The sequence below is a fragment of the Orbicella franksi genome, chromosome 4, assembly GCF_964199315.1.
Source record: "Orbicella franksi chromosome 4, jaOrbFran1.1, whole genome shotgun sequence".
In the NCBI taxonomy this organism is placed as follows: Eukaryota; Metazoa; Cnidaria; class Anthozoa; order Scleractinia; family Merulinidae; genus Orbicella; species Orbicella franksi.
This window is the reverse complement of record NC_138148.1, coordinates 990,094-1,017,196: the sequence shown is the minus strand read 5'-3', so window position 1 is coordinate 1,017,196 and position 27,103 is coordinate 990,094. Positions and strand designations below refer to the sequence as shown.

General features: G+C 38.8%; 3 protein-coding genes across 6 annotated transcripts in view; 1 reads left to right on the top strand and 2 right to left on the bottom strand.

Moving 5' to 3' along the window:
- The window catches only part of LOC145485759 (uncharacterized), a 30,110-nt gene extending 17,422 nt beyond the window's left edge, over window positions 1-12,688 (bottom strand). For 2 of the 4 annotated variants that reach the window (XM_081464381.1, XM_081464382.1), the window contains exons 1-12: window positions 11,828-12,685; window positions 10,264-10,385; window positions 9,410-9,482; window positions 8,812-8,857; window positions 5,034-5,106; window positions 3,981-4,127; window positions 3,533-3,576; window positions 2,700-2,847; window positions 1,752-2,081; window positions 1,161-1,244; window positions 775-818; window positions 303-414 (exon numbers count right to left, since the gene is read on the bottom strand). In XM_081464381.1, the coding sequence (XP_081320507.1) occupies window positions 303-414; window positions 775-818; window positions 1,161-1,244; window positions 1,752-2,081; window positions 2,700-2,847; window positions 3,533-3,576; window positions 3,981-4,127; window positions 5,034-5,106; window positions 8,812-8,857; window positions 9,410-9,482; window positions 10,264-10,385; window positions 11,828-12,506 (1,902 nt within the window). In that variant the 5' untranslated portion in view covers window positions 12,507-12,685. Of the gene's footprint in view, window positions 1-302; window positions 415-774; window positions 819-1,160; window positions 1,245-1,751; window positions 2,082-2,699; window positions 2,848-3,532; window positions 3,577-3,980; window positions 4,128-5,033; window positions 5,107-8,811; window positions 8,858-9,409; window positions 9,483-10,263; window positions 10,386-11,827 lie in introns of all 4 variants that reach the window. The other 2 variants (XM_081464383.1, XM_081464380.1) reach the window with 2 other exon arrangements.
- A 2,302-nt stretch (window positions 12,689-14,990) lies between these two features.
- Window positions 14,991-18,864, bottom strand: LOC145485758 (kelch-like protein 26). The gene has a single exon (XM_081464379.1). The coding sequence runs from the start codon at window positions 18,862-18,864 to the stop codon at window positions 16,837-16,839; it is 2,028 nt and encodes a 675-aa protein (XP_081320505.1). The 3' UTR covers window positions 14,991-16,836.
- A 3,690-nt stretch (window positions 18,865-22,554) lies between these two features.
- LOC145485284 (ectoderm-neural cortex protein 1-like) lies at window positions 22,555-24,442 on the top strand. Its single transcript, XM_081463972.1, is given in 1 exon segment — window positions 22,555-24,442. A coding segment is annotated over 1 exon segment (1,395 nt). The 5' UTR covers window positions 22,555-22,580; the 3' UTR covers window positions 23,976-24,442.
- Window positions 24,443-27,103: the final 2,661 nt, after the last annotated feature.

The window sequence follows — 27,103 nt, the reverse complement described above, 5'->3', positions numbered from 1 at the left end:
GATTTCAAACACAGGTAGTTTTAGGTATATGAAATACCACCAACACTTTATTAGAAAAGGGGAGTTCAGGATTGTCACAAAGTTTTGAAAGAGGAAGTTTACTGTTGGAGTGGATGGTTGACTTTGCTATCTGTTTCTGGAGGATCAAACAAATATCATGAAGTAGATGGTGATGATGACTTTCCCTGGCAGCCAGCTACCCTGGAGTTGTGGAATTTTTATGGTACACATGCTTTGCTCAAATCCAAATGAGTTTTCAAAATAGCATTGCCTATTGGAGGTAAGAAAATAGAACTTCTTACATTATTCTTGTTCTTTTGCTCATCTAACAGGCTTCTAAGACTGGCAATTTCCTCATCTTTCTTGAGCACATTGCCGTGCAACTCCGCAATGACATCTTCTTTAACCTTTAACCTACAATTCATGAAAATGAAGTGAATTGCATGTTCACATAATCTTACATCTATATAAGCAAGTAAACTACTTTGAACTACTAGTGATGACTATCAGTAGCTGAGTTCATCTAGAAACTCTATGGATTATGATCAGGTATACACCAGAACTGATGATCAGGGATGACAAAACGTTTTGAAAATAAGTGGCATTATTCCAAAAGCACATGTTTTACAAAAGAACAGTAGATCCTTTTCTGAAGAATCAGGCAAACTACCAGAGTAACTGGCCAAGTTCATGAAGTGGATGTTGATTATTTCCAGCAGCTGCCCACTTTCGACACCCTTGGATTAAAGAAATTTACTAATTACAACTACTTACGCATCTTGATGGATCTTGGAAGACACATCAGGTTCTTTGCCATTCTATAACACAAACGTCCATCAGAAACAGGTCACCATGATCAAAACAACAAAAAAAGCAAATAATTGAAGGTAGCTAGCTTAATTAAGACACCAGTTAATAACGGGATGGTTTAGCGGCTACGAGCATTGTTACTTCCTTGGCATTTTGTCAGCTGCTAACATCTAGCACAACCCGGTCATATTCCATCCATCTTTGGGTTAAATGTTGTAAACAAGACTCAAGGGCCCTGCCTAGAGCTAAGCATGATCATCTGAATTCACAGTCCAGTGTATTAACCACTGCTTCTCTTCTTCCGACTACTGTGCTTCTCGCAGACTTCTTGAACTCTTAGCAAGCCTTACCTCAGCTGGGGCAGCACTGCTAACATGATTGCTGACAGAGGTTTGCACACTTTCCTTTGCCAATCTAAGTTCTTCTTGAAGAACCTGCATTGCAGTGAAGAAAGGTCATTTGAAAACATTCACTCATCTTAATGGATCGAGTATAATCACACACAAACTAAGAAACAAGCAACTAGAGTAATTTGTTCGAGTCACTTTGAGGGCAGTTAATTCACTCAGAAAGTAGGTCAATTTTGGTAGCTGAAGCAAATAACACCTTCTGGAGAGGTACACCATCAGAAATGGGGGGTGACCAAGGTTTGTCAGAACCAGGGCTGACATTTAAGTTTTGAGTCAGCTGTAGCCTTGATCTTCACACCCATAACAAACTTGTTACTTTGTGGTTGAATTGTACCAAAAACAGACCCACAACATCAAGGGCCTGTCAAGCATACCCAGCCATGACAAATGTTCAGGGTTACATTTCTTAATGACAGCCCTGAGAACAAAGTCATTACAAGCTGCAGTATTCACTGATTCATACAAAACAACAAACACAAGCTACATTCCTGCAGCTATGAGCAGTGTTAAAAAATCATGGCCAGGATATACCTGTATCTCCTTATCTTTCTGCATCTGGATCACTTGCGAGTCCTTCAACTGATTTTCAACATCAGTGAACATCTTTTGCAGTTCAGAAATCCTTGCCGTTGCCTCTTGAAGTTTAGCAGTCAAAGAATTCATAGCATCAGCTTGATTTGTGTCGGCAGCAGCTAATTCGTTCAGACGATTGTTCAACTCTGCTGTTTTAGCCTCTTCTGTCCTAAGTACCTGTGCAGTGGTGTTGAGATCTTTTTGTAACGCGCTATTTCTAGCCTGAGACTTGTGAAGCTCTTCATTTACTTCAGCCAGACGCTTTGACAACGCATTATCTGCTTCTTTCTGTCCAATAAAACAACAACAAAAAGTGCACACCAAGTTACATTTGACGCAAAAAACATTCCAATAGGCAACATGAGGTATTGTAAAGGGTTGCTCCTAATATAGCCTAAATGGAAATAGCGGAAAGGTGCTGAACAGATTTCTTATTCTTTCATTTACATTGCATTAAAAAAATTACATTAATTATATATATGCAACAAACTTGTTAAAAATTACTACAAATCAAAGCAAAAAATATTAAAAGTAATGCTATTCCTCGTTTCGATGTACACAACATCATAAAGAATGAAATATTGCTGTTGATAATAATAGATCTTAACATCTTGTTCAATGCTTCAGCAAACATATCAGCTTGACTGACCATCCAAATAAAAACACCCCTCAAAATAATACACCACCACTAATATTTAACTAAATGGAAATATGTTAAAACAGAGTAGAATATAGACAACACAAGTTTCTTCAGATACTCATTCAGTTATGTCTTCCTTCAGCAAGGGTAAATATTCTCGTGTTATAATTGAACTTGTCCAGATTTATTACTGATAAAAGTGTTGAACAAAGACACTGTTGTCTAGAGTAGGATATATGTAAAATATATGTTCTCTTGTGTCATACCACACTGTTCTGATGAATGGTCATCTGTCGAACTCTTTCCTCGCTCTGAGTCAACTGCTCTATTTTGGTGCTCAGCTCTCCCTTTACAAGCCGATATGACTGTTGCAGTTTGGTCAGTTCAGATGTCAGTGATTCTTTGTCTGCAGTTCTGAGGAAAAAACAACAACAAAATATGCCTGCTGCTCACTTAACGCTCAAAATATATGTGCTGAATGATTTTAATTGTTTGCCTAAAAAAATGCTGAGCCTCAATAGTATGACTGTCCCTGTTACCTTTGACATGGCTGAGCTGACATACCACAAGGATTCAATTTAATGCACGGGTCACTCGTGGTACATTTCAAAGCTTAAGGGAGGGTACCTCCTAGAGACAAAGCTCTTATCAGGGTCGGGTGCTTATTTGTCTTTTGGCCTGACACCCATTCACGACAGCTGTTTGTTAATAGGTATATGAAGTAAGCTGTTCAGAAGGAAGGTGAACTATGGACAGAGGATTTTTTCTTTCAAGGACAGATGATCTCAAATGTACTCCCAGGACTGATGGAGTTGTTATTGAAAAATGATTGGGTAGGCTTACATACATGTAACAGGGCCAAACTATTAGTAGATGAAAACCGGGGGTGTTGAGGGGGGGTGGCTGGAATGGGGGCACTTATTTATATACCATGGTGGTATCTTTTAGGAAAGCAGTCACTGATATAGCTACAGTCAGAACAACTTGAACTTACAAAGTGATTGTTCTCTCCCTGTGCAAACAATCACTGATCAGTGATGCTTGACTTATGTTAGACACACATGAATCATTATAAAAAGATAAAAAATACTAAACTTACAGTTGTGCTGCTCTCATGGATGCATTCTTCAGCTGAGCATTTTCCTAAGTACAGTTATAATAAAGAGAAAAAGGTCAGCAAAGGAAACAACACATTTCCTCATGAATGAGGTTATGGCTTTACAGCTACCTGTACTTCACATCACTTGCTATACCTACAAAAGTAAGAAAGATAGCAAGGTAGGAGGTCAGGAAGGGGATAGGGGGGGAGGGAGAGTGGGTACAGTAGAGACTGGAAGGGAAGAAAAAACAGTAAAGATCAAGAGATGATAGAGAGTGAGGGAGAGAGATAAGAAAGGGGGGGTTACAAGTACTTACAATGTTACTGTATGCCTATCCAAAACTGGTGAACAAGCTGAATCAGAACATTTATATGAGAGGCAAATACTTCTTCGGGACACAATATAAGGCATGTTTTTGGTATTCAGTTTATTTATCAATTTTTGTACCTCCTGAAGACGCTGTATATTGCCCACATTTGATGATGCCACCACATCCTGCAACTGATGCATCTGAGCTTGCAAAGTTTGAACCTCTAAAGCATGGCTTTCATGAGAAGCCTGCATTCGTGCTTGAAGAGCTTGGATCTCTTTAGCCTACCAGGAAAGACATTTTTTACACCCAGTTACATACACTGAGAGAAGATTTCACATTGTAACATTTACACAGATAATGAAAGGATATAGAAAGGTGAAGTAGCCTTAAGGTAACTTGATAAGACTGTCTGCAAATTGTGTGGTCATGGGTATGGGTCAACAGAGAATTTAAAGCAACACTAGGAGCCAAAAGATATAATATTATTTACAACAAAGGAAACCTAATGATTGTCTTACTTACTAGTGCACAGAAGCTGTTAAAGTGATGTTACCAAGTATTACCACTTGCACAAGGGTTACTCTCAAATTGAAAAAGTTGGGCAAACACTTTCAAAAATTTTGCCCTTGTGTCTTACAGTTTCCTTTCTGAAAGTGAAGAATGATCATCGCAGTATATTTTCCAATTTAAGCAATTGGAAAGAAGAAGCCTGAAAAAATCAGGGCTTCAACGGGATTCGAACCCATGACCTCCGCGATACCGGTGCGATGCTCTACCAACTGAGCTATGAAGCCACACATTGAGAGCAAGGTCAATTTATTGAGTTCATATCTTCCCGTGAGGAGTGAAATGATGTTAAGTTTATATGAATTCATATATGAACTGCGGTTGTAGATGAAAGTGGAGAATGATCATCGCAGTAAATTCTTTCCAATTGCTTAAATTGGAAAATTTACTGCGATGATCATTCTCCACTTTCATCTACAACCGCAGTTCATATATGAATTATTTCATATAAACTTAACATCAGTTTCCTTTCCCTTCTGCAATTTAATATCTTCACCTCGGTGCCCTAAGTGTATTTTGCATATAAGGGAAGGTACTTGATCATAATTTTAGTATGTTGACTACAAATACAAGAGAATTCTGTGAAGATTCCCCTTCAAAACATCAGAGCATATTATTACCTGAGCAGTGATTTTGTTGTTGGCATTAGTTTGCTGACTTTTAAGTTTCTGTCTCTCTTGCTGAAGATCATCCCTTCAAAACAAAATAAGCATTTTCATACGTCGCCATTCTTCTCCCTGTATGGTTCAAATTGAAGGTGAAACAGCACTGATACTACTCCTGTATGGAATGTTCATGCACTACATGTTCAACGCCCACAGCATTTTATGAAGTGGTCATGACAATTTTTCAGAACACGGTTGATTACACTTGGACAAGGAGAGCTACAGTGTATGCTACCTTTGACAGTTAAGTGTTGTGGACCTGTAAATTAAGAGTCCTGTGGACTAGCTATTATATTTGATTTCATTTTTGTAACTTTTCAGTAAGGTTTTCTGTTTATATTGTTTGTCCTTCAGTTTTGAGCTTGAGTAATCTCAAACTACACAAAACATAAGCAGTGGAAAAAAATTTATAGAAGAAAAATCGTTACCCCAGTAAACTTTTAATCCTGGGTTAGTGTTAACTGGCTTTTGAACAAACAGGCCCAGTAAACTAACCCTTTAGCCATCCAAAGCAACTCCCAGCAAACCTCACCACTTAATAAGGTTTAAATGACACTTGTTGTATTATTATTGAGTGGTTAAAATGCATGTCACTGTTCTTATCACAGGGAGCATATGAAGAAGCTAGTCATAAAAGGGGATAAGTGACGATTTTGGTTGCTTTTCTCTTTTCTTACTCCAAATTAGCTGAATTTTTGCATGTGGTCTTCAATGTAATAGAAAAACGTGTTCCTGTATTTTTGCCGCTGGTTTTTGCTTCACTTTATAACGATGCCGCTAGGAAAACTGAGTGGTTTTTTGCATACGCAATATCCTGAAAATGAAGCAAAGTTTAGCGGAAAAACTACGGGACATTGCTAAACACACCTAAACAAAACTCTATGCGAAATTTGGAGCGTTTTCGACAAAGTTCACTTTTGATTAAAATACCTAATGCCCTTTTCCCGCCGAGGCTGCAAATAAATGAAGCCGGGCCTTTGTTATGATAAACAGAGCCGATCCTTTGTTATAATAACCAAGCCAAGCCTTTGTTATAAGTCGAAGTCTCGCCTCGGTTTATCATAACAAAGGATCGGCCTGCCGCGACCGCAGGGACTTTGATCTCACTTAGAAAGCAGCAAAATGTCAATTTCACGCAACGTATAAGCTCAAAAATGTTAATTTTAGGTCAAAAAAGGTTTAAATGTTGATTTCACGTTAACGCGTGATGGCAAGGAGGTTGATTTCACTTAGAAACCAGCAAAATGTCAATTTCATGCAACGCATAAGCTTAATGATGTTGATTTCAGGTCTAAATAGGTTAAAATGTTGATTTGAAGTTAACGCGTGACGGCAAGGAGGTTGATTTCTCTTAGAAAGCAGCAAAATGTCAATTCCACGCAACGTATAAGCTCAAAAATGTTGATTTTAGGTCAAAAAAGGTTTAAATGTTGATTTCACGTTAACGCGTGACGGCAAGGATGTTGGTTTCACTTAGAAACCAGCAAAATGTCAATTTTACGCAGCGCATAAGCTCAATGATGTTGATTTCAGGTCTAAATAGGTTAAAATGTTGATTTGAAGTTAACGCGTGACGGCAAGGAGGTTGATTTCTCTTAGAAAGCAGCAAAATGTCAATTCCACGCAACGTATAAGCTCAAAAATGTTGATTTTAGGTCAAAAAAGGTTTAAATGTTGATTTCACGTTAACACGTGACGGCAAGGATGTTGGTTTCACTTAGAAACCAGCAAAATGTCAATTTTACGCAGTGCATAAGCTCAATGATGTTGATTTCAGGTCTAAATAGGTTAAAATGCTGATTTGACGTTAACACGTGACGGCAAGGATGTTGGTTTCACTTAGAAACCAGCAAAATGTCAATTTCACGCAGCGCATAAGCTCAATTATGTTGATTTCAAGTCTAAATGGGTTAAAATGTTAATTTCACGTTAACGCGTGACAGCAAGGATGTTAATTTCACTTAGAAAACAGCAAAATGGTAATTTCACGCAGTGCATAAGCTCGATGATGTTGATTTCAAGTTTAAATAGGTTAAAATGTTGATTTGACGTTAACACGTGACGGCAAGGATGTTGGTTTCACTTAGAAAACGGCAAAATGGTAGGAGCCCATGATGGGCTCCTGAAAATGGTAATTTCACGCAACGTATAAGCTCAAAAATGTTGATTTCAGGTCAAAAAAAGGTGTAAATAAAAATAAAATGAAACAAATAAACATTTCAATAAGCACTTTTCCAAAAGGCAACGTCTTAAATGGCTAAAAAATCACGAGATAAAACATAGTTTTCGACAAACGCAATCGTAGCTTTATGTCACGCACCGCCATAACTTCCAAGCTCAAAATGCGCTGGTACCTCTTATGCCTGATGAGGATAACAACTTTGGTGGCTGTTTAGTTTTGGATTTAAGAATTCAATGACTCCACGTGAAAACGCTCTATAAATAGGGCTGACAGATTAACAGATTAACCCTTCTGCGCAACGTACAGGTCTCCATACATCTGCATGTCCCCTGATCCCAGAAGCTCAAAACACTACAAATCACGCCGATTTGAAATAAAATCAACGCAAACTGGATCCCAGATCAGTTACAATCGATCGCCACTTGCTGGCCATTATTATGTTTAAATCTAGTTACCAGTTCAAGAAACGTCCACAGAACGTAATTGCAATGCATGCCGGGAAGGGTCTTTACACCTCGTGCGCGGGAAAACATGGCGGTCGACACAAGACAAATTTTATAAGTCTAAAACCAGTTCTCGCTTTCCAAACTTTGACGCTAGCAACGCTTGGCAAATGGGCCACAACTCACCAGAGGGTATTTTTCTTGGGCAAGAACTGCTCTTGGACTTTGCTACCTGGCTCGATCTGACTTCGAACGCCGATAACACGATTACGGTATATCAGCTGCCTTCGAAGTTTCAGAACACGTTTTGATTCTTTAAAACGTGCTGATGACTTACGGGTTTATCGAGGCTTTATGATGCCTCTCAACCACCAGGCAGGCATACAAGGTACTTTAAAACAATGCTTAAGATATTAGTTGACAGAGCTCTAATGCGGCACATCTCTTTTTTGTTTGATGGCATTTCGTTCAACACTCGATCGATTCACGTGTTGTGTTCACGTCACAATAACTGGTGTGAACAATCCGTTCCCAGATTTCTGCTCTATATGCTGTGGGATTTGGTTTTGACTTCATACACTATAAACAGTCTGCCTGTTTGCTGTTCAACAAATGAACTCCTAAAGACATGGCTAGGAAAAGCCAAGTTTTTTGCCTACGTTTTAACTCGAAAACAAAGCAAAAACCAGCGACAAAAATACAGAACCACGTTTTTCTATTACATTGAAGACCACATGCAAAAATTCAGCTAATTTGAAGCAAGAAAAAAGAAAAGCAACCAAAATCGTCACTTATCCCCTTTTATGACTAGCTTCTTCATATAATCTAGTTGAGTAGGATAGGAGTAAAAAAAAAAAAAAAAGAATAAAAAGATTGAATAGTTTACCTTTGTCTCCTGTTATCATCTTGTACATGAATTTTTTTTGCAAGATGCAAAGGCCTACATACAAGTTAGTGCAAGTGTTCTGTTTGGCATATGGGTGGCAGCTTCCTGGTAAGTTTGCGTAAGAGATGACAACAGGAGAAAGGTATTAAAACTGCTCATTTTTATCATTTCATTATTTAAGTTCTCCTACGCAGTTACACTGTATGCTCCTTGTCTTCCTACCTCAGCTCCCTTAACTTAGTAGCAGCATTTTGAGATTGCTGACGTTCTGAAAAGACAAAAAAACAATTTTAAAATTTTCCAAGACTGATAAAATTTGTAACTATGTAAGGTTTCAAACTATATTTGGAATTTAGGATTGCCTTCTAACATTGCCACTTGATGGTGTTTACTCTCTTTGTTGCAGTTTTTCTATCATTTAGCCCTCAGGATTTTTTCAAACAAATCCTTTCAAACTGACACCGTGTTTTAATACTCATACATTGATAAACTGATGTCTAAACAGGCCTGATCTCTCAGATTAATGTTCCAAGACCAACTTCTTATTTCATTATCAACTTCACTTTCTGTAAGAAAAAATGTCTGAATCATCAGAAGTGGAAGGTTCATTGAAGCTTTCTCCTTGTAACTTCCGCAACTGACTTTCAGGCCAGTGCTTTATCCCATGCGTATAACCACAGAACTATATTTACACAGCATCTGTAGCTAAGATCATGGGAATTGCAATAAAGTTTCAAATGACATTTCAAATGCCACAAAGCCCTGTTTACTGATGGCCCAGCTACTGTGCTTATGGTAGCAGTACTCTAACTCCACATACCTTCTAATATCTGACTCTCTTTTTCCTGGAGCTGTTTTTTCAATACCTCTACAGTGTCACCTTTTGAGGAAGACTGTTGTAAAAACAGCAAAAGCAACAAATCAACAAAGTCCTGTAACCCCAAACTGCTAACGCAGTTTAACATGCATTATCAAACATACTCTAATTCTCCTATTAATTTTAGAGGTTGTCCAAATTGATCAGTCAGTTTGGTTCTACAAAACTTGCCATTCCATCTTGACAAATCCCTTCATTGCCATACTTCTCATCAGCAGATTTCACTTGTGTTGGTGATTGGGGAAAGGAAATGAAAATGGTAAGGGCCATTCTTCTTGGTTAACCCCCCTTGATTGGAAAATGTCAGTAGCATAGCAGCTCTCGTAAGCTTGAAATTCTATTTGTCATCATTGCAGCAGCTGATATTGTTAGGGGGCATTGTTTTTGTTGTTTGTTCTATTGTCCTCTCAAAGGGTTTCAAGCCATTCATGTGAGACCTTGCAAGAGCACTAACATGACCTGAAAATGTCATTGTTGTTCAATTTTCCTTGGTTAGTCTGACATAATAGAAAGCACCCAAGATCTAAATGCACAACTGAACCTTAGCATTCCACATTGGCCACTGGGGCAGAATTAACTAAATGATGAATAGGGGTGGGCAAACACGAAACTAGATGATGTCCTGGCCATTGTAAAGAGGTGATAATTACTAGAGATTTCACTGTGACGTCTATTAGCAAAACTTGCTGCAGTTAGAAGAAAGAAAGAAAACTAGTTATGGATGATAAGAATAAGTGAAGTTTAAACTGAATATTTCTTTTGTTCTTTCCCTGTCCAGTCACTTTGTGGCATCATACCTTTTTCCACTGGCTATTATCTCCTTGTTTGTTCAACAAAACGTCAATCAAAGCTTGAATTTCCACTGAGTTGAGGTTAGAAGATGTCACCATCTCCATAAGACGTTTAGAACTCACATCACCTAGGTGAACAATCCAACACAATAAAGACATATTACTCAAGTCAAAGTTTTGACAGCAGTCTGATACAACCTTGTATGAGTTTTAGAATAAACACAACTGTGTAAGACTGACTGTCAGTACATGATTCGAGTGTTAGCGCTACACATTGTTTTCCATCAAAATAAACAACCTTCTGCAAGCATGAGGAATATTTCTGGTTTGCCAGAGAAATAAGTAATATAACCATGATATTATGTACATCATTGATTTTTAAGTACTAGAAAACTTAGATGGACTAAAATATTTTTGTACAATTCAGTGCTAAGAAAAAAATCTTCTGACAAAACATGTAACAAATTTCTTGAAACAATTGCTTCAATTCAGGAAAAAATGTATTTCATATTTCACCTCATTAATATCTTGGAGTTAACCATGTTAACCATCTTTTTGTTTTTTTGTTTTCAACAAAAAAAAAAAAAACTTCACAAAGAACAACTAAAAATTTAAACTATAAAACTCTAAACCGTTTGGAAAAGTTTTAAAACAATTATTTACAATGATGTTATTGATACACATTTTACAACCGCAGGAGACATACAATTATTTATTCATTGCACAACTTCAGCAATATGGAAAACAATGTACATTTTGAGTTGTTAAAATACGGTTTATTGCAACTAATGAATTTTCTATTGTACAGTCATTATGACTTTTCTTTTAAACGAAAAAACTTCATAAAGGACATCATTCGTTAGTTACACCGCAAAAAGGCTGGTTAAATGTTATTCAAGAGGTGGGTTCTTGTATATCCAAAAAGGGGATGGAAAATTAAACAATTACAAAAATACATGTACATGTATAGTTGTATATCGATAGTTCAACAATTTCAAAATTGGAAGACCTGGGAGTTAGAAAGTAATGTACCCTCATTTAACGTTTTTGCTCGTCTCAACAATTTCAAATCGTTTCAGAAAACAAGAGATATTGCACAGAGATGTTTATTTTCTGCCATTAAACGTTAACATCCGCGAAACAACCAACAATTTGACTGAATAATTTATTCATTCAAATAAAACGATATTTGAAGACACTATCCTTGAAATCTCGAGTTTTCGCGTGTAATCCAATAAATCTTACGTAATGATCGGATTGATCTTTGCCCATCATAATAAATATCTTTAATAAGTTCGCAATGATTAGTTCTCTTTTACCACAATCTTTCGCGATCTGCCACGTTGACTTTTCATCCGTTCAAGTGCACAACTTTGATTTAAATTCAGACTATCGACCATTTGAAAAGGAAATCTTCACTTCCGCTGTGAGACGAGCAATAAAAATTATCAACGCCGATAAAATGGATCGACTTCGTCGCTAGGCGAATTAGAAAAAGGTTTGGAAATAGGATAGAAATCTACGACGGGAAAATATTATACGACACCATAACAGTCAAATCTAAGCTCACCTTGTTGAATAGGTCCCTTGTCCTTGGTAATTTTGGCTTTAGCCTTCGTCTTCTTGCCTGAAGTTGCTGTTCCGTTGTTTTCGGGAAATTTCTGCCCCTCAATTTCGAAATCCACAGGTTTGTCTGGCTCGCTTTCCACTGAGGCGACAACATCAACTTCAGTAACAACTTCTTCCACGTCCTCACGTGGCCTTTCGAATGCAGGGCTTTCGGTCACGGAAACAACCTCCTCTTTTGGAACATTTTTCTTTGCCTTCTTTTTCCCTTGGCGCTCTTTTAAGACACCAGAGCTTGGCTTTTCTTCAGCGAGTGGTATATTCTCATCAGTGCGCATTCCAGGACGATCTTTGGAATATTCATCTGATGGAGGAAAGCCTTCATCGTCCGCATTCGAAGCGCTTGCCTCGATCGCCTCTTCGACTTGAGGCGATGAAATTTCCTCCAGTACTTCTCCCTCATCTGAATACTTTTTCTTGCCCTTTCCCACTTTCTTCCGTTGCTTTACAGGCTTTGCAGAAGCGGTGCGCGCCAGATAGGCCTCTTGTTCAGAGCGCTGCGCCGCCAGTACATCCTCGTATTTTTCCTCGCGAGTTGCAAACAGAAGTAAGAGAAGTGCAGAAAGTACGAGGGCTACGACCACGGCAATGATTGCCAGAGTTGTAGGATCGAGAGGCTGCATCTTGATGCCCAAAAGAGCCCTTTAGCGAAGGAAGAACACGCACAGTTTCAGCTCAAAGCTAACCCTTTCTCAAGAAGAACTACCGCCGACTTTCAGGAACAGAAAAGTCCAAGAAAAGTTCTTCTCAAACAGAGAGCATGCGTACAATATTGATTGACACGTGAAAAAGATCTCGACCAATGAACATTCAGCACGCCACCGGAAGTACGTAACGATCAGCTGTATAGACGAACGAAGTAACTGTATCCACGACAACTTAGCGTACAGAAAAACACAAATTTTGATTTTCAAATAAATCTGTATTTCTGTTTGAGTTATTTCTGCGGGATCTATCAAGGACATAAATGTGAATTTATAATTCTTGAAGGGTGTCAAGCCATAACCCCCATCTTTAACTGTATTTTACTGATAAGCCGGCCGCTTGTAATCTAATTTTCATTTTGTAAGAAAGCGGCCGGCTTATCAATATGCGAACGTACTCGTATAATTGAAATGGCATTTCATATAATTGAAACATCAGCGAGACGTGAGGTAAAGTCAACTCTGGAGCCCTCGATCTGGAGCGGGGGTACCAAACTAAAAAAAATCTGCAGTGAGGAGTGCCCCCTTATTTATTGCAGGCGGGAAATTATTAATTACCCTCGGAAATCCGGAATGCCTTAGTGGCTGCATTTTTTGAAAAGCACATGTATAAATGACTTTTTTGAACGATCTAAGCGGCTTCAGTTGCTACCGAGTTATTTTAGCCTAGCCCAGCCTCAAATACAGACTGTGACCTCAACATAATTTCGCCAAGGCGCCTAATTTTGTTTCTGCTTTCTGAAGAAAAAAATCTTGATAAAAATGGCAAAGGGATTTTCTGGAAGCTGAGCCGCCATGTCACTCCTACCTCGGCTCACAAAACCCGCGCAGTTCTCCTCTCAAAAACAAAAACAAAAAATAGTGAACAAGTGTCTGGGAAAGAAGTAAAAAGAAGCATTTCTGACGGTAGATGCTTTACTATCTTCCATGGCACAATTTTCCAAAGAATCTCTGAAATTTCCTGTTGTTTTGGCTAAATGGTAACTGACTCCTGGCATTAGCCGGATACTCTTTTGTTTTCTCCCAGGAGGGCATGACATCGTAGGTCATAGTTGTCATACTGCTCACTATAAAGGTCGTTCAAAAACGAAATGAGGAAAATGACCAAGACGTACGTTCAACAGTGGAAGAGTTGTCTTTTTTTCATGTTAATGTGACAGCAGTTACACACCAGCTCTCTCTTGTTCGAAGAAGCCTTCTCAGTAGTGTATCCGATTATACGCGGGCTTCGTGGCGAGCCGCAAATGCAAAGCGCGCGGTGCACGCGGACGACAGAGAAGGAAGAGGGCACTGGGGAGAGCTCTTTTCTATTGAAGCTCCAAATTCACATGCAGAGTTCCACACGAAGCAAGAAACAAAACGTACACTTTCTGTGGGATGCTGCCGCAGTGCCAGCCTTGCAGTTAGGTTTCGTCACCCTGTTCGCTGGAGGGGCAAGCAGGAGCTTTTCACCAATCACAATTTAAGATTGACCAGAAATATCAAGATTACCCGAATTTCCAATATTACCGTAAGGTTTGTTAACTTTAATTTCCGAAGATATTTGAGAGCTTGGCTCACATGCTAGCCGTTTTAGGAGCATTCTCGTCCTCAGAAGCCGCGCTCCTTTTGGTCTGAGCATGCGCAGAGTACTCGTTTTATAATGTCAGCCGATCAGATTTACCAGATTTGACGGGCACTCCGTGAATCACGGACTTCCGGTGTTGGACCGGCCCAGAGATCGCGATTCTTGGTGCTGACCAGGAGGTGCTGACCAAAAGGAGCGCGGCCTCTGGAGACGAGAATGTTTTGGAGGGGGTAACGCAAGGAACGCGGGCTCACAAAACGCCTGAAAATCGAGCCAACGTAACTAGCCAACCAAGCCAGCCCCCTCCCCAAATCCACCCCTGTATTGGGGTTAGCAATGTCATACCAAACGAGAGGGGTCGGTGGACAAGACAATCTCATTATTTTGTAACATTGTGGATTGAAAAGTTTATATCAGATAAATATAAAATTTTTCTTGTGAAAATTTAATGACTTAACTTAAATGTTTTGCTCATATAGAAAAAACAGTGCTTGGTACATTGCTCATTGTTATTCATGTCCCAGGGATATTGGTATTTGAACAGTTAATGTCGTAGTTTCAACAGAACTTTTGGTGTTTACAGAGGTTATCTTTTTTCTATTTTTCAATCAAATGTGAGAAGTGAAACAGTGAAAACAAGGTTCTAATAACAAAAAGAAAGAAAACCTCTGGGGTCAGTGTAGGAAACTAAAAACTTCAAATGTCAAGGGAGTGTTGCCCTGGGGGGGGGGGGGTACATTGAGGTTTCAAAGTGATCAGGACATACGCAAACCAATATACACTAAGTAAACCAGAAACGCTCGTGAAAAGAAACTATAACAATATCAGGTTATCACTAAATCCTTCAATTATATTAATTTAATTATTCTTTTCCTCTGGCTTAATTAAAATTATGTCGTGAATATTGTAGCTCTACAGTCATTGGAAAAAAGTTCTTCAACAATGTTTCTGAACATTAATAAGTTTCAAAAAACTAATATATTGTATTTGTTAAAATACCCTTTGATCTTTGACCAAAGATCTACCTCAGTGAGTACTCTACTACAATCAAAAATGGCATCGATAACAAACTTTACTAACATTACTGGTTACTTTTGGCTTCTATAACAGGTTGAAAACTTCTATGGCCAGGTCTACATGCAAGTTACATGAACTAATTACTTAAAAAGGTACACTAAACAAAACAGCTTACTCCAGTTATAAAATGAATGTATAAAGCATGCATTTTCATATACAGCAAAATTAGAAAAAACTGAGCATTGCTTTGTTGCAGGTGAACTCAGCTTGAAAGAAGTGCTGATAAACAAGGCACTTCCCTTCTTCACCCAATTCAACCAGCACTCTATCCAATTCCATCAGCACTCTATCCAATTCTCAGTGCTTTGTAAAACAGCAACACCTTTCTAATAAACATGCCCTTTCCCCACTTGCTTGAAGCTGTTGTAAAGTACTGAAGCTTTTCCTTAGGTTTTAGATAATAACAAGATTTTTTTCTGGAAATATATTTTTATCTTGCAATTTATTAATGAACTTTCAAAACATTTGCTTCTTGAGCAAAGTCTCCATGTTAATGCAAGACTAATGCAGCTTCTGTGGAATTCTGATTCTTCAAACCTATGAGCCTTTTAATAACTCGAACTAAAAGTTGTTTCCTCACCCATTGGTTGAACACTTTAGTTTTACATCTGATTTCTCGAACTGTGATTTTTTAAACCAATATTAATTGTTTTCCTTAGAGGTTTGAAAAAGTTGGGACTCTACTGTACATATAAAACATACTAAATGCAGCCCCCAGCCTTTGCCACCTTGAATTTTGTAAACTGGGTTTTCTGACAAGGGTATGCTCACTCCAAAACACTTGTGTCTTGTTGAGTTTTCATTATCTGCCTAGCCTGCATGAACAGAGGTTTCTTGTTCACAAACCCAGTTCTTCACCTGCGTATTTATATTTAGAAACAATTTCTGATAAATTATCAGTTCTGGTCAGCTGCACAGAAGCACCAAATTTGTTACCATTTTTTACTGCTTTACCACTTGAATGCTTTTTGTCATTTTGCAAACAATTTGCTTGGCTAGCCTTGACTGGATTAGCTCCAAAATTAGTGTTTTGTATGAAACAGAAGTATGTACCGGTACTAAAAATCGCAGAATCTCAAGTGTTAATCATTTTTTTCATGCAATATTACCCCTTGAGAAGATACCAATTTCTCCTTAATTCCTTCCATACATTTTATATCATTCTTCACTGGGAAAGATGAATAAAAGTGGTAAATATTTTTCCCTAAGTTCATCAACCCCTTAATACATACTAGTTATGCAACACTTTTGAAAGGTGTAATATGGAATAATCCTACAAACCACTTGTATTTTCTTGGTATACACACAAGCCTTTAGGCCAGTGTGTATACCAAGAAAATACAAGTGACAAGTGGGATATTTCATGGTATACCACGAGAGAGCATTGCATAACTATTTTATACCATGCCTTAGAAATACAGTGACCAACACAATCAATGCGACATACGCACAGCGTATGATGGGAAGGTAGGATGCAATACTGTCGAATGTACAATGGCTTTCCTGTACTCTGATTGGCTGTATTTTCTATGGCAAGGTATCAATTGTAATATGCCTGTCTTGATTTGTTAAAATATGATACCAATGTCAATAACATGACACACTTCAAAAAATTTCATCACCACCATCAGACTCAATGTAAAGATTGTCAGAATCATTCGGGGAATCCCATCCAAAGAAACTTGAGCTATCGCTGTCACTAGAGTAATACCAATCTCCTTCTTCACTATCAAAACCATCTCCAAAGAAAACCTCTGGGCAACCCTCTTTTGGCATTCTTTGCAAAATCAGTGCAGGAAGTTTCATAGTGCAGAGGGTAAATGAAACTACTTTGTCACTTGGACCAAGACTCTTGACCTTCTGCCACTTTTTTGACCGTATGCTGTATTTCAAAGCATCACAGGAATAATCTGTTGTACCAAGCTGAAGAGGAACAGTAACCTGGTTTCTGACAATGATGACATTGTTGACTCCACTATGAGGGTAAGGCAGTTGTGCAATGGCTTCCCATTCATCTGTGATTGGAGAATACACTTCACAGCTTGAAGTTTGGAAACCAGTGTTATCGATTCCTCCAATCACATAGATCTTGCCACTCCAGTAAACACATCCTGGCTCTGACCTTGCTTCACTTAAAGGGGAAACATATGACCAAGAATTTCCTACTGGGTTGAATTTTTCAACACTTGGCAGCATTGAATCTCTTTGTTGTTCAAGGGTTGTTCCTCCACCAATAATGAAAATGTGCTTCTCAGTTGCCACACAGCCTGACTTGCATCTAGCTTTGTTAAGTCCTGCACAGAAATTCCACTCATTCATTTCAGGATTGTAACATTCCACTGTGTTGGTACACCCACTTGGTAAATTCCACCCACCAATGTAATACAGTAGCCCATCAAGAGCCACAAGAGATGCCTTTGATCTGGCTTCTTCACAAGGTGCCTTTTCTTTCCACTCAGGCGCCATCTTTACACCTGCTGAAAACTTCAGTTTCTTTGCATCTTCAAAACATGCTGCATTCACCTTTTTTACACTTGCATTGGTCAATTTTTGTCCCCCAACTAAATATACTGTCCGTCCAACTACCGCCACTTGTGGGCCAAACTGAAATAATGATAAGTCTCCAAGAGCCATAACTTGCTTGTTTTTCAAATCATAACAAAATGTTTTACGGCAATCTCCAGTGCCAATTCCAATCATGATGTCGCGAATCTCTGTAGATGGTCTCAACTGCTGCCCCTTTGCAGATTTAACACTCTTTGCTTTTCTTGATCTTTTGGTCCCCTTAGTTTTCTTAACTTTCTTAGAGGGAGGAACAGCATGACTATCTGCCACCACCAGTTGTGGTTCTTTGGTCAGCTCTGATTCAAGGAATCCTTTTGGCAGTGAGCCTTGTCGTAGGTGTTTCAGTAGCTCAGGTAACACAGCCAAACGGCTTGCCTCATGTTTAACCCATTTCAACACACACTGGTAGACTTCCTCCTCCTGTTCTACTTGTATATCATCACTTGATATGAAGTGCACTAATTCCTCCTGTGAAATGGAGACAAATTCTTCACTGTTCACCACAATGGAAAAGTTAAGTTTAATGAAATCCTTTGCCCTTTTTGCAAGTATGTCAGCGCCAAACTGCTCGGCTATGTGCATAATACTAAAGCAATTATCACTGCCCAGCCTTCTGGATAGAACCTCTATACAAGCGTTCTTCACGGGCGTCACAAGTAAGAAGCTTGAATCATTGAGTAAGTCGTGCACGTTTTCGTCATTTATGACAATTTCTCGCGTATAGAAATAATCCAAGATAAGTGACATGGATTGAAATGAAACCAACTTCAGGTTCAAAAGTGTTTGATTCGATTCTTTCATTCCACTACTGAACATGGTGTAAAAGAATTGACTGTTTGCTGCCAAAACGCAGCGATGAGTTGCCAACTGTCGACCTTCCACCTCCAAGATCAGATCGCAAAAACCCGCTTCTCCTTCCAATCTGAATTTGTTTAACACCAAAAGAGCATTACTCTCTCTTCCCTTGTACCTAGTTCCACCTGAAACATAGAGGTCGCACTCTAGTCTCTCCTTGTCTTGTAATTCGAATAGATTCGCCAAACTTTCTTCTTTACTGCTGGCCGCCATAATGGATGGATCGCTTGCCCGCAATGAATGATGGGACACAAGGTAGCGTTTTCGCGCGTTTCTTGTGTTTTCCCGCCAAATTGACTTTTTAAGTCCCAGAAGACCTTGCAACCGTGTTGAAGACCAACGCATATTAAAATGACTCTCTTTACCAAGACCCTACGAACAGGGCACTTATTAGGGACAGGGCGCTTATTTCTCTTTTGAGAAACAACCGAATGTTCAAAACACAACTTTAATACGGTATTTTATTGTTGTTATTATTATTACTATTATTGTTGTTGTTGTTGTTGTTGTTGTTGTTGTTGTTGTTATTATTACAGTAGAAAGAGAAACGAAAAACAGTTCGAGCTGGTTAGCGGGGGGTTTGAGTTATCGGGGTCGATTGAATATTCAACTTGCCATGTTAATAATTGATAGTTTACTGATTTTTGGGCACTTCAGTATATATACAGTGACAGCTAAAGGCACTGCATGCGGTATGACTCATAAGATCGGGAAATGACTGTCAAATATGTGAACGGTCGGTTGCACTAATTAAAATCAAATTGCTGTGGTGTTAGTTTTGAGTGTTTTTACCGATTACACGACAAGAAAAGCTAATACGATGACATCCCTGGTGAGTTACGTGAACCAGAATTCCAATTATCGGGGTAAATTTTTATCAAGGGAAACGAAATTTAGTTCGAGTTAGCGGGGAATTCGAGTTATCCGAGTTCGAGTTAATCGAGTTAAAATGACTGAAAAGTGGGGTCAAATCCAAAGGAAATGGGACTTGGTCACTTCGCTGGCCTAGATTCTGTGCGCAAAATATGTAACGTATAAACCCGACGAAAGTGCTTACAAGGGAAAAGAGTTCAACTCGCCCAGGATTACTTTAGTACATCAACATGTCCTCCGTTTCATTGTTTCGGAAGTGGAAATGTTCAATAGCTGTTTCCTCAAAGTCAAGGCGATTCAAGTCGTGTTCGTAAACAGAATAATTGTCATAATTTTGGTAATAAAAGCACGTCAGAGGAAACCGAAAACCATTCAGCGAAAATAAGTCGCGTATTGCTTCAAAATTTAAACTTTGCTTTCGTGCTAGCCAGGTCTTATTAGCCTGCGAGCTGGCTTAACTTTGAGTCACACGCGCGATCGGCGAAGAGCAAAGCGATCCGGCGGGAAGGAGTCTGGTGAAGAGGCGTCTCGTCTCGAGGCTTCGCCGCTCGATTTCGCGCTCGCGGCTACGCCGTGCGCGCTTGTGCTCCTACGTAAGTCTGCTCGCAGGCTAACAAAGTCTGTGATTTAACAAATACTTTTTTTCTGACTGCAGTATTAAAGCTTTAGATCTCAAATTTTACAGACATCATCTCTGCATCATTGACTTCAAAACTGTTTAATTTATTTTGTTTTTGGATTGAGTTTTTTATAGCCGAGAAATTCGCAATTTCATGTACGTGCCCATGCATTCTCTTTAATAAAGTTCCCATATAAGCTCTGTAATTGAACAGATACATTTTTTCTACCTTGGGAATTAAAGCTATAGATCTGAAATTGAACAGAAATCATCTCTGTATCATTGACTTTAAAACTGTCTATTTTGTTTTTGGATTGATTCATTTAGAGGTGAATCATTATCAATTTTGTAAAGCGTCTCTGTGCATAATTGTTAAACAGTTACCAATCAGTGCCTCACGTTTTCGTGCCACGCTACGATAGCTCAGTTGGTGGGTCGCTGGAGTGCAGTATTGGTTTACCACCTTGGAGCCCTGGTCCAAATCCGGCACAAAGGACTTTTTTTCTTTTTTTTTTCCTTTTATTTTTGCTTAGGGTGAACAGTGGTTAGATATGTCGTTTTTCAAAACTCCGCCATAGTTTCCTTTCCATTTCCCTCAGTGCGAGGACGCCACGTCAAAAAATAATCATTGTCTCTTGATAACTGACCAAAGTACATTTCAGATTTAAAGTGGATTGATACTGACCACACCATCAAATGCTGCATTATTAAACCAGTGATTCCCTCTCGCTTAAGTTTGTGTTTGTCTAGCGCAGTATCCTAATTGCTGACAAGTTTAATCTTCTTATCAGGAAATCGAAGTATATATAGCCATTTTTAAATGTTGTGACAAGAAACTTATTCTATAAAGCCAGTCATTAGGGGAATCACTCCAGCCGCGCAGTTTTTGAATTTTTAACTTACCTACCATCCTCTAACCTCTTTCCATCTTAGAAGCTTGTATTTAAAATCGATATGAATTCAACACTGAATTCAATATTACTCGTTTTAGGGAGGGATATCTACGATAAGCCCGATGTTTGCCAAAATCAAATAGGCACTGTCAGTCAAGTTTTGGCAAATACACGTAAAGCTGTTTAGTTAAAATCTCAGTGGAAATTTGGTTTGTTAAATAAGTGCATAATCAAGAAAGGATGTTACGCCAAATAAAGAAATATAATCAACAACCACTTAACAATCAGGACTTATATATCTAGTGACGGAAGAAGAGAAAACAGATAAAAAGATCGTGATTCGATTTACACTTACTGATAAGAATTTTGCACTTATAAGCAAACCAAAGCAATTGCCTGATTTCAAGCCGAAAAGGCGTAGGTGCGAGTCTGTAAATTATGGGATTAGCAACTATTGATCCACATAGTCAGAAAGAGTTCAGTACTGGGGTCAAAAGATTCAACACTTTTAAGACTGACACTCATCATATTTTCTAACGTTATGGACAACTTTGAGGCTAATTTGTTGAGTAACGCCTAGTAAAGTAAACAAAGGTTTTTTTTCATTATATACCCTTCCCCTATCCCAGAGGAAAAAGAAATTGATAAAACAAAGCATAAAAAAATACTGCCACTAACTTGTTTGTACGGTTGTCCGGGTTGGATAAATAAATAACTAAATAAATAAATAAATGGCTTGAATTGCACAGCGTGGTTGAAACTCGCATGTTCAAAATCAATAGAACCAAACGCCGTCAATATACTGTCTTTCGAAGCCAAAATTGATCAACCCGCCTGTTGCAAATGTCTGAAACACCCTTCACAAGAATCTTACATTTATAGGAACGCAAAGAATGCGGGTTGCAGAGGAATTTATTGCACAGGAATTTATTGCACAGGAATGTATTGCACAGGAATGTATTGCACAGGAATGTATCCCAGGCAACTCGTGTCCACGTGACTTTGGTCACATCGAAACCAGGAAAAACCGACTTGGTGGGAACTTGGTGTCCCATCCTTCATTGCAGGCAAGTGATCAATCCAATATGGCGGCCAGCAGTAAAGGAGATAGGTTAGCGAATCTACCAGGGGCACCCAACGACCGTTTTCTCTCTAATGCTGTTAGATGCTGTTTTAGGCTTTCTGGAGTACTTTTAAAGCTCTGTAGGTTAATTTTAGGTTGCACTAAAAAAATTTGATCTGTTCGGATATTCTAGGGGAACTTGAGTATTCGCGAATTTATTAGGGCTTTTTTGTCCATTTCGCGAAAACCTTAGGTCTTATCGCCTTTCCGAAAATGATAGCTGACCTTTTTTCGGTACTCAAAACGACATTTTCAACAGTCCGAAAACAACAGACATTAAATTTCTCATGTCACGAAAGTTCGAGGTGCCAATTCCCTCAAGAAAATCAGAGGGGATTAAAAGCCTTCCGAACAGATAATTTACCGAAACGATCCGTTGGGTGCCCCTGATCTACTCGAATTACAAGATAAGGAGAGACTTATGTACTGTGGAATCTACGCTGCAGATGAAACTAAATACAAGGGAATAGAAAGTAATGCTCTTTTGGTGTTAAACAAATTCAGATTGGAAGGAGAAGCGGGTTTTTGCGATCTGATCTTGGAGGTGGAAGGTCGACAGTTGACAACTCATCGCTGCGTTTTGGCAGCAAACAGTCAATTCTTTTACACCATGTTCAGTAGTGGAATGAAAGAATCGAACCAAACGCTTTTGAGCTTGAAGTCGGTTTCCTTTCAATCCATGTAACTTATCTTGGATTATTTCTATACGCGAGAAATTGTCATAAATGACGAAAACGTGCACGACTTACTCAATGATTCAAGCTTCTTACTTGTGACGTCCGTGAAGAACGCTTGTATAGAGTTTCTATCCGGAAGGCTGGGCAGTGAAAATTGCTTTAGTATTATGCAGATAGCCGAGCAGTTTGGCGCTGGCGAGCTGGCAAAAAGGGTGAAGGATTTCATTAAAGATAACTTTTCCATTGTGGCGAACAATGAAGAATTTGTCTCCATTTCGCAGGAGAAATTAGTGCACTTCATATCCAGTGATGATATACAGGTAGAAAAGGGGGAGGAAGTCTACCAGTGTGTGTTGAAATGGGTTAAACATGAGGCAAGCCGTTTGGCTGTTTTACCTGAGCTACTGAAACACCTACAACAAGGCTCACTGCCAAAAGGATTCCTTGAATCAGAGCTGACCAAAGAACCACAACTGGTGGTGGCAGATAGTCATGTTGTTCTTCCCTCTAAGAAAGCTAAGAAAACTAAGGGGACCAAAAGATCCAAAAAGTCAAAGAGTGCACAATCAGTGGTGGAGCAGCAATTGAGACCATCCACAGAGATACATGACATCATAATTGGAATTGGCACAGTAACTTGCTGTAATGCAGTTTGCTATGACATGAGCAAGAATGAAATTCTGAATCTAGGAGACTTTTCAGAATGCAATTATGACCCACAAGTAGCTGTAATTGGATGGACAGTGTATTTAGTTGGAGGACGACAATGTAACAATGAAGGTGTAAAAAGGGTGAGTGCATTATGTTTTGATGATGCAAAGAAACTGACATCTTCAGCTGGTATAAAGATTGCACCTGAGTGGAAAGAAAAAGAACCTTGTGAAGAAGCGAGATTGCAGGCATCTCTTGTGGGTCTTCATGGGCTATTGTATTATATTGGTGGGTGGAATTTACCACGTGGGTGTACCAACACAGTGGAATGTTATGATCCTGAACTGGATGAGTGGAATTTCTGTGCAGGACTTAACAAAGCTAGATGCCATTCAGGCTGTGTCGCAACTGAAAAGCACATTTTCATCATTGGTGGAGGAACAACTTTCAGGCCACAAAGAGCTTCAGTGCTGTCAGTTGTAGCTTGAGTAAAAAGATGTCTGTCATTGCTTTTTATTTCTTTCTGTTTTTGAGTTAGCTTAAACTCTGATTTAATCCTTAAAACATTGCTTACTAATGATATAGCACTGCAGTGATGACATAGATCTACTAAGTCCAGTGATAGTGTTGTGGTTTGGTTTAATTTTTTTTTACCTGAGACACATTACGAACATTGTTAGAACTATAGCAACAGTTCTGAAGTTTTTAGATTGACTCTGAGTCAATTAAGCAGGGAAGAATTGAACATGTGTGGAGAGTCACCTGTGTGTTTATTCAGGCAAGACAGATACTCAAAGCTGAATAAGACTAAATCATTTGAAGTACGCATAAGTTTGTTTCTGTTAGTGCAGTGGGTCATGTATTTGTAAAGGATAATAACAATTACTGGTTTTAGAGAAACCTCAGTACACCATTCTGCATGAGAGCAGCAAGTGTTTGAAGAGTTTATTTTCTTTTAAAATACGAGCAAATTAATGGAAAATGTGTCATACCTGCACCAGTTTTCAACCTTACTATGCTTTTATAAGAGGCTCAGTATAATGCAGGCTGTAGAGTGTTTGAACTTTCTATAATATAATTTGAATTAACAGCTTTTACTGTATTGTGCTATAAAGAACTTAGGGTGGTAATAGAGCAGAAGTGAAGGGGAAACTATGAAAACATGCAAGCCTGTGAGTTCAATTCAACTCTTTGCAAACTTTTCTCCCTCCACCTTCCACTCTAAGATCTGCCAAAAGAGCTTGCTTGCAAGCTAGATTGAACAAAGTGCATTAATATTTTGTCAAATGGCGATAATTTAAAATAGTGTTTCTGTTTTTATTGTATGACTAAGCCTCCAGTATAAGAAATAATGTTGCTTTTTCACCAAACCTTTATTGGTGAAGTAAGCTGTTTTGATTAGTGCAAAATGTAGACGGTGACATTGTCAGACAATATTTACAAAAATATCATGATATACATTTAGTTACAGTTTATTAAAACTAAATAAATATGCTGGAAATAGAATACCAAGGTTTCCTGGTAATCTCACATATATGGGACAAAGACAAAACGTGCCGTGTTTCTATTTAAACAATAGAGTGTTCTGACGAGGGGCTATCGGCTGATAGTTGACCCGCGGAAATTTGATGTTCTTGTTATTGTCCACCACTAAATTTTCTTTTGTGAGCCAGTTCAAAAATCATGTTGAATTATTTTCAACTTTTTTAAGATGAAAGGCGCGAAAGGCAAATGCAAACTTTCAAAACGAAAACAGACGAAAACCCGCTTAATACAATTTCAATTGTTTATTTTCTATAAGCGCGCTTGTTTACGGAAACATTTTCACGGACGAGTCCTATCCATCCGGGTATTTTCTCTCGGACGGGCACTATGGGCTGATTGTGAATCTCCGCGATGAACACTATCGCGTCACGCGATCAATTTAAACCAATAAGAATCGGAGAAAATGTAGTGGGGAACTTTTACGAGATTAAGTACAAATTTTCTTGCGTTCTATCACGAATGCCGCTCTATGATTGCCTACGCTACTCAGCAGTGTGTGGTTGTCAACAAAATGATGGCCGCTTCGCGTTTTCGAGGTTTCTTTGCAGAGGATTTAGATAAAGTTTTGAAAGACTAGTAGATTTATCCTAAGACAATTACCGTAGATTATTCGCTCTCGATTTCTATGAATGATAGTTGACTCGGGCTGCACCTTCATCAACTGTCACGCGATGGAAATCTCGAGCTCATAATCTAATTGTTAAACGGATACATGAATGGACGTTTGGGAGAATGAAAACTGCTGTGGAACTCCCAAACTATCACGAGTGTTTCTACAAACGTCTTGAAGGTATTGTGTTTTGATCCACAATGTATAGAAAGAACGCTCTTGTCTCTTGATGGCTTCTGCAGCCCGTCATCATGATGTCAAGAAAACGTGATCCACAATGTATAGAGCGAATGCAAAGTCAAATTCCAGCGGTCAAACCCAACAATCCAACAGCTCATCCGGTTTTCTTTGGCTTGAAGTTTGTGAGAGTTTGAAGCAAAGACGAACAGGAAAGAGATCTAGTTAAAAAGTTTGGATTGGTTTATTAATCTTGCTAACATCTAGAACAATAAAGCAAACTCAAAAAGTTTTCTTTCAAACAATCAGTTATGCTTCCATTGATATTATTTTTTTTTTCGTCTATTGATATGCAAGTGTTTTTTAACCGGTAATTAAGCCCGCCCACCCACGCGTTAAAAGAACAAGTTGTTCCCTCATAGGTCCGTTGAACTGACGATCTGCTATTGTGTTTCTCAATGAACTACCTTAAAACTGCAATAGTGTTTCTTGGTCGTACCTATTCCGTTCTTGTATAAAACATTTCAAAAGTTTTATACAAGAATGGACAATTGCAATCACATAAAAGAAAACCGGACGCACTGTTGGAGTTTTGGGTTTGACTGCTATGACAACCTCGTTCTCAGGGTCTCTCATCTTCGATGTCACGCAATCTCATTAAAAATTATCGTATTTCGACATATAGACGAAAGCACAAGGGAAAAAATGGCGACTGGCACATTCAAACATGATTTTAGTACACGAAAACCGTAACAACGCTCCTAAAAAAATACAGAAAAGTTTTAAAATCTTCAAATCTAGTATGCACAATGACGTTAGCACAGGGAGAAATATTGCAAAAATATGGCTTCCGTTGTGCCGTATGGGCCGTGTTAAGTTCGCAAGGTATTGTGCTAAAATGTACAGCCGCCATCTTTTTTTCCTAGAAAGGATTGAGCATGCGGCCTTCGCAACAGGAAGCGGTAAAAGACATTCTCGTCCCAAAGCCTCTGTTTCGGCTTTTGGTCACTTGGTCAGTGAAACGGAAGACGTGTAGTGCTTTGTAATTTGCATTTCTGTTGCGCATTCATTTTTCGTCAACCTATGAAAAAGTTCAATTTTTTCGAGGGAGTCCAGAACCACTCGACTCGACCACTGGGGAGAACAATGGGTAAAAGAAGGAAGAGAAATATTTCGCCGTTTGCCATTTTCTCACTCGCATCCGTAGGGGTTAACCCTAGCCCTAAGAATAAGAGGAGAACATTGAAAATCGATCAGTTTCACATCCTATTCAAAAAGAGCTAA